This window comes from Lutjanus erythropterus, chromosome 12 (assembly GCF_056507025.1).
Source record: "Lutjanus erythropterus isolate fLutEry1 chromosome 12, fLutEry1.hap2, whole genome shotgun sequence".
In the NCBI taxonomy this organism is placed as follows: domain Eukaryota; kingdom Metazoa; phylum Chordata; class Actinopteri; order Lutjaniformes; family Lutjanidae; genus Lutjanus; species Lutjanus erythropterus.
Genome location: NC_139328.1, coordinates 34,763,106 through 34,770,791, shown reverse-complemented (window position 1 = coordinate 34,770,791; position 7,686 = coordinate 34,763,106). Strand labels below are relative to the sequence as shown.

Here is a 7,686-nt window from a genome sequence, read left to right as displayed (position 1 = left end):
GGTACAATACACAATGGAAGCAGAAAGACAGAGGGTGACAGGAGGAGAGAAGAAACCAGGGAAACAGTCCCTTATCTCTGCAAACAGCAGCATGCCCGGCCTTGGCAACACACACATATACGCGTGCGCGCCAAGACTGGCATGCTAAATCCCCCTGGCATATGTTGGCACGATGGCACCCCGTATGCTCACGTCTGGCATGCACTGACAAACACATACACACACATATATACATGCACGCACACACACAGGGGTCTGTCACAGTAGCCACTGAGAGGGGGGAGGGACAGAGAGGGGAAGGGAGAGATCAACATGAAGTGCACGTGCTCCACATTATAAATGCATTCACATCTGGGTGAAAGGGTGATGAGAGGGGGATGGGACATGATGAGAGACTAAAGTGCACTGCAGAGAGAGAGATGGACAGATGGCAAGAAAAGTGTGCTGTGACAGAGGAAAAGATGGAGGAAGCAGTGAAGGAGTCGTCAAAATGAGGAAAACAGTCGAGGTGGGCAGTATCATCAACCTTCAAAACAACAACCCGACACAGTAAGGCCTCATGCAAAAATGAAAAATCTTCTAAATGGGTCAAAATTGTGATACAAAGCTAATTTTCCCCTGATATCTGTCAGAATAGGAAGAACTCTGCCAAAGAGGCCACTAGAACAGACAGAAATACATCCTACTAATAATTCATCACATATTCATATAAATATCCATCTCTCAACTCACTTTCATGAAGCATCCAGTACATGAAAGCATTTCTACTGACTGTAAACACAAAAAAACTCTGCACAAGATGAATGATGTGGTTTTCTGGGAGTTTTGGGGTTAACATAGGGTTGCTGAATTTATGGAGACTTAAAGGGCCAGTGTGGAGGAATTAGTGGCATCTAGCGATGAGGCTGAAGATTGCGCACACCTTTCCTCACCCTCCCCTTCCAACCTTCATGGGCCGCAAAACTTGTGCAAAATGTGAAAGGCTTCATCTAGAGCAAGTGTTTGGTTTGTCTCTTCTGGGCAAATGTAGGAACATGGCGGCCTATAGAAGAAGACCTTTACCCTCTGTAGATCTTAAGGGCTCATTGTAAGGTAATGAAAACAGTAATTATTATTTTCAGGTTATTACACACTAATGAAGACATACTTATGAGTACTGTATTCACTACTGCCATATTCAATCAATAAACCCCTTAAAATGTACACGCTGGACCTTTGAGGAGGTTTGGCCAAGTTACAAATTCTCATCAGAAATGGATGAAGACTTATAAAGGCTGAGGCACAAACACAACTGAAAACCAGGTTTTGTCTTCACTCTGTGCAAACACATCTGTCTTAGATCAGTTGTGTTAATAAGACAGTTCTCTGCAGGGTGGGAAGATGTGGTAAAGACAGTAAAATGAAGACATGGAAAAAGTGTTTACTAACCTGGAGTCTGCTCCTTCCAGGATGCGCTCGGCATTGTCACCTATGACTTCCTGTCTCAAATAATACAGCATCCTCACCCTCAGCAACACCCTGCAAAACAAGGTAAAGTGAGTCAAAATGTCAGAGCGTGACAGTTATGTTTGCCAGGTTGCTATTAATGGCAAACATTTTGAGAAATTGGCAACTGACTCTTGGCCTTTGATTGCCATCAGTGACAACCACATTACATAGAGAAAATAGGAACAGCAAACAGGACCACAAAAAGATTACATTTTTACTATTTGTTGCATTTGTGATTTTTAAATATTTCTGATACATTCAGAATTGGAGCCAGACAATGCTGCACAGGCACTGGTGCATTTTCTTGTGCTTACAATTTCATGACATATTGTCATTATTAATCTAACATATAACTGCATAGTATGCATCTTAATTACTCAAAGTATAAGGTGACTAAAAATGGCAACCATATTTTCAGTTTTGGCAAATGAAGTTGATGCCTGGCAACCACTTTTAAAAGTTAGCTGTGTTAAGAAGAGTTGCCCCATTTAGCTCAGTTTAGCACGACTACAATTCATTTATTACTACTAAATTTAATTTACTAATTTGTTAATGATGGATTCAAAATGTACTCTATAATACATCAGTAAACAGTGAATGACACTTGTATTAATTTAATTTAATTCAATTCAAATGTGACACATTGACAATGACAAATTTATTCTGTTGATTGATTAACTAATTGCTTCAGCTGTAAAAAAATATACTGACACAGGTGAGTCTTATGCAATTAATTTGTAAAAACATGTTGGAAAATATATTTTGGTGTATTATTAGGGCTGCAACCAATGGTTTTTCATTGTCCTTGAATCTGTCAATGATCTTGATTAATTGATTAATTATTCGGTCCATAAGATGCCGAAAAAATGATCAGAAAGTAGGGAAAAATTATGATCTGTTTCCCAAAGCCCAGGATGACGGCTTCAAATGTCTTATCCTGTCCAAAACCCAAAAATATTCAGTTTGTCATAGAAGACTAATGAAACCAGACATTTCAGAAATCAGAGAATTGACATTTTTCTCTTAAGGAATAACTCAAAACAATTAATCAAGTAATACAACAGTTGGAGATTGATTTAATAGTGGACAACTAATTGATTACCGACTAATCATAGCAGCTCTTCTTGTTATTTCTAAAATTCCTCCATAATACTAATGATATCAGATATTACTAGAAGAACAATATTAACACTGGACTGATTGTACTGGAAGATATGCTATACTAAGTCATGGAAAGGTGCATTTTGCCAGAGCACTGTGAACAGGATCTTGGATTTTTTATTTAAAAATGTTCAGATGAAGAATGTCCCGAGGTTTTCTTCTGTGGAAATACTGGTTGCAGAAACCATAACTCATTACTGCATCCCAGCGTTGTCTACTACTGCTGTCGGATAGATGGTCATCTTCTCTGGATACAAATTACAGATGTTCCCAGTCAGAATTCTTCCCCCAGTAGAATGAATCACTGCAGTCACAGCTCGAGAATGAGAGTCAGATGTGATCTCCTGACATTGGAAACGCTGCTATCAGGGAGATCTGCTTCACTGTAAACATTTGTCACCAGATTTGTCACCAGGATTTAATGCCAATAACAGCGTTTGGAGCAGAAGATGGAGGGGGGGGGGGGCTGGGAGGAGGAGAAGAGTGGGAGGAGCAGAGAGGAGAAGAATTGAAAGGACAGAGAGCAGTGCTGGAAGGGAGGGAGCAGAAAGTTTGGAGAGGCAGTGAAGAGGTGGGGGGAGGGTATAAAGACAGTCATTTGCAACTCATTCTGCAGAGTGTGTGTATGTGTGTGTGTATGTGTATGTGTGTGTGTTTGTGCATCAATGGCATCACAAGTTGGGGTGTGTGTGTGTTTGTTGGCAGGCTGTGTGTGCTCATCCATCAATGTGCCAGGCCTGATTAGCCACACAACGCTGTGCTCCAGCCTAGCAGATGGCACCACATAATCACCCCCAAGTGTGTGTGTATGTGTGTGTGCGCTTGTGTGCGTCTTTCACCCACTTCCAACAGGTCTGCCTGCCTAGCACCTGGCCTGGCACACAGCCAGACACACACACACGGGTACACACAAACAAACAAACTTCCCCCTCAAGAAGAAAAAAAAAAATCTTGGAATTGAATCTGGAGGGCAAGGAAGCATATCTCCCTGACAACAGGAGAGAGGGAGCTGACCACAGAGCAAACGGGAGTGTGTGTGTGTTTGTGTGTGTAAGGAGGAAGACTGCTGCGTCTGTGTGTGTACGGTTGTCGAGCTGGACTCAGCAACCATCACTCCTGCCACTTGAATTCTTGGTTTTAAAGACACATTAGTTTGGTATCTATGAACTTTTCCAATACCAATGATCATTTATAAACTGTTAATGAACCCTGAAAAAATCTCAAGTAATGTTTCTGCCAGTAGAGACAGTGAGTGTGTGTGAATGGGGAAAAAAACTTACTTGTTACAGTGATGTTTCAGGTGTCTCTTGTAACTATCCTCTTGCAGTAAGTGGTCAGGATTGCAGGTAGCCAGCCAATCAGCTCGTGGCGTCTGTGGAGGTGGGGCCGGGGGCTTCCCCTTCTTCCCCTTCCTGCCCCGAGGGACTGGGGTAGAGAGACCTAGAGAGAGAAAGGGGGACGGGGAGAGAAGACTTAGGTAAGGCAAGGGTCAGAGGCTTCTATAAGTGATGAGCTGTAAAGTTTGATAAAAAAATTTGCTAGGTTATTTTTCCATTTTGTCAAAAGTTTCATCTTCAACTTTGCAGTTATCAAGATGAGTCAGAATGGCTGGGATTAGGGCCTAAAGAGTGTTTGAAATGTGTCTAAGAGTACGGTTGTCAAAAGTCTCAAATTTCTAACACTTTTTCAATACCACATTTTTAAAACAATACAATATCTGTTAATTATAGTATTTAAAGCACTGAAGCTATATAAAATGAAAAAAGTGCTCATTCAAGTCCAAGTTCAGTCTGCCTGAAATCTGCATGCAGCAAAACCAAACAGTGTTCACTCACTTTATGTGTACCAGTGCTGTGTGCACGTAGTTAATAAAGGAACAATCTCATTGTGTGTCTTGGACTGGTTTTCATATTTGCTGTTGGATTGAAAGTGGTATTGAGTAATGTTTCTTTTTAATACTAGTATTGTTAAGTTTAAATTCTGGTATCATGACAACTCAAGCACAGATGAGATTCACTTTCTGGTCAGATCCAAATCTTGATTAGTGTGTATTTTATCTGGGCAGGATCCTTAAGCAGCTTCTTTAATTCAGACACTTGAAAACTTTAGTGTGTATTCCTGAATTAAAAAAAATGATTTCTCTAAGTTTTAAAAAAGGTCATGGTGGAATACCAAAACTTTGGAACCGACAAGTAAAAAGTATCAAGACTTTACTGAATTTTTAAAGATAATTTGCAGGGGATGTGACTGATGAAAGAGCAGGCATCCTTAGCTTTAACATGTTTTTAACTACAGTCAGAAACAGCATTGAGATTAAAAGTATATACAGTGTGTCAACAGTGTAACTGAACATATATGTGTGTGTTACCAGAGTGGTTGGTCAGCGTCTTTGTGGTCCCATCTTCACTGGGGGTGATCAAGTCCCAGATGAAGCTCTTGATGTTCTCGTCACCACGGTAATGCAGCAGGCAGTAGGCCAGCAGGGCTCGACAGATCGTTTCCACGTCGGCCTCCTTCAGGGGGCGCTTGAAGCGACCGTGTGCCAGGATGTCACTCCATCTACCCCAACTACAGACAGACGAGGAGAAAAAAGGAAGATCAGCCTATGGATATACCCAGCCTCAAACGCCTGCATTTTTTTCCAGAATGAAAGTACAAGGTTTAAGATCTTCGAATTGGTTGTTAACTCAGTTGTTTAAGCAGGAGTATGTCCAAACCAAAGCAATAGCTAGGAGGTTACCAACTTTGGGACTTCACAACAACACTGTGCCCTATACTATACTGACTGCCAAGAACAAAAATTGAATAAGTACATGAATAAACAAATTGCCATTTAATAAACAAGAACATAAAAAAATAAAATGCAAGGATTAAGTTTAAAAAATGTGACAAATTTATGCTGTATTAATTTGCTTCTGTATTTGTTTTACTTTTGTATTATTTCCCTATTTGAGTTACTTTCCCATTGAAATTTCCATTTTATTTATTAATTTACTCTTATTTTAATAATACATTTATTTGTGTATTTATTTCTGTCTTATTTCCCTTTGTATTTCCCCCTTTTTACTTCCCTAAAGTTATTTACTTCTGTATTTTCTTTTTACATTTCTGCTTCATTGTGCAAAATAGGGGACTCTCCTTTCATAGGGTCAACTTTTCATCTATTGGTTGATTGACAGTGTATAGATTTATTGAGTAATTTATATTTTAGAAGTTATGATCCTCATGTCATTAACCTGAACTTTGAAATATGTGCATTATACAATAAACAAATTATCCTACTAATAATGACATACTGTAATAATATGAAGACAATATATTTTAAGTCTAAAGTGACTTCTAAATGGAAATTTTATATAGTTTAACATATGATATGATAATAGGGCTGCAACTAATGATTATTTTCATTGTCAATCAATCAGATGATTATTTTCTCAATTAATCTATTGGTTGTTTGGTCTATAAAATGTCAGTAAATGGTGAAAAATGTTGATCAGTGTTTCCCAAAGCCCAAGGTGATGTCTTGAAATGTCTTGTCTACAACTCAAAGATATTCAGTTTACTGTCAGATTTAAAAAGCTGGAATCAGAATTTCTTTCTTATGAAATGACTCAAACTGTTTAACTGCTTATCAAAATAGTTTTTTGTCTTTTATGAATATAAACTCAAATCCACATCTTGTTGTTTAGCCCAGACATCTCTCACACACACACAAACACACACTGGTTAGTGCCAGGCTCTCATTATACATTTCACCAGTCTGCTGACTTAACCGTTACTGTCACCCTAACTAGTGCCACCCAGGCGTCCCTCTGTGTGTGTTTCATGGATCAGAGCCCAGCTCCCCCCACCACCTCCACAGAGCGACCCTAAAGGCTGATGTGGTGGACAGCGTCCTTCACTCTGTCTTGTTCCGAGCTAAAATTTTTCCACTGCTGCTTCCCAAATCTTCACTGAACCATGTGAACCAGTCGTACTCTGAATGATTTTAGACAGGCTAAAATGGTGGATGAGGGAGAGGGAGAGAGGGAGCGAGATGGATGATGGGAAAAGACAACAGAGCGCTGAACGGAGAGGACAGGCCCAGTCAGACAGTGTGTTTTTGTGTCCTACAGCCTCGGGCCACGAGACTAGACTGTAACAATAACAATGCTGACATCTCACTAGCACCACTGTTCTTTCTTACACACACACACGCACACACACAGTCACGCCAAGTCAGCCATGAAAATGGACGGGCTCGCCTGATAATCACTATCTGTGGTAAGTGTGTCAATTTGACTCTGTGTGGTGCAGTAGAATGTCCTCGTCTCTCTGACTTTAAAGGCTGTTATCGTGTACGAGTAGAGGTAGTCTTCTTCACTGACACTTAAATATTATTCTTCACAGCTCAATAAATGCAATTATAAGTATCACCTACAAATATTCCTTAAGGGGAAAGCTAATGTGTTTTAAATAAGGATTTTTAAGGAATAGGAAAATACGGGAGAGTAAAAAGAGCATGTTTCAGTGTGTATGTGGGCATGAATGTATTTACAGCAGCTCTGATTAGTGGCTGTGTGGTGATGGCCTTGAGTGCAAAGATATCTGTCTACTAAATCACTCCACATGCAGGTCTGCAGCCATTAACTCACACAAATGCACACATTAACTGAGTGGCAACTCCACCCACCAGCAGGGCTCCACATCCACCACAACTTAAGCTAGGTTTCCTTCTTCTGTTCTGTTGATTTACTTAGAAATGTTTATATATATATATATATATATATATATATATATATATATATATGTATATATATATATATATATATATATATATATATATATATATATATATATTAGAAATAGTGCCATGAGGTTTTGTTACCCAACAGTTCTTTTGAGTTTTACCTCAAGATGCACCACCTGCAATTGTCTTGGTTGATTCCAAATCTTTAAAAGTCTGATCTGCCGATTCTGGCTGATTCCAGTTTCTTTATAAGGACTATAACTGACAGCATGTACAAGCATTTTTTGTAACTTTTCTATGTTCATAAT

At 39.4% G+C, this 7,686-nt stretch overlaps 1 protein-coding gene across 1 annotated transcript in view; it reads right to left on the bottom strand.

Annotated features, from left to right (window-relative positions):
* Positions 1-7,686, bottom strand: part of chd7 (chromodomain helicase DNA binding protein 7) — a 95,327-nt gene that overhangs the window by 16,086 nt on the left and 71,555 nt on the right. The window contains exons 24-26 of the mRNA XM_084732261.1: positions 5,018-5,217; positions 3,930-4,089; positions 1,429-1,518 (exon numbers count right to left, since the gene is read on the bottom strand). Of these exons, the coding sequence (XP_084588387.1) occupies positions 1,429-1,518; positions 3,930-4,089; positions 5,018-5,217 (450 nt within the window). The remainder of the gene's footprint in view (positions 1-1,428; positions 1,519-3,929; positions 4,090-5,017; positions 5,218-7,686) is intronic.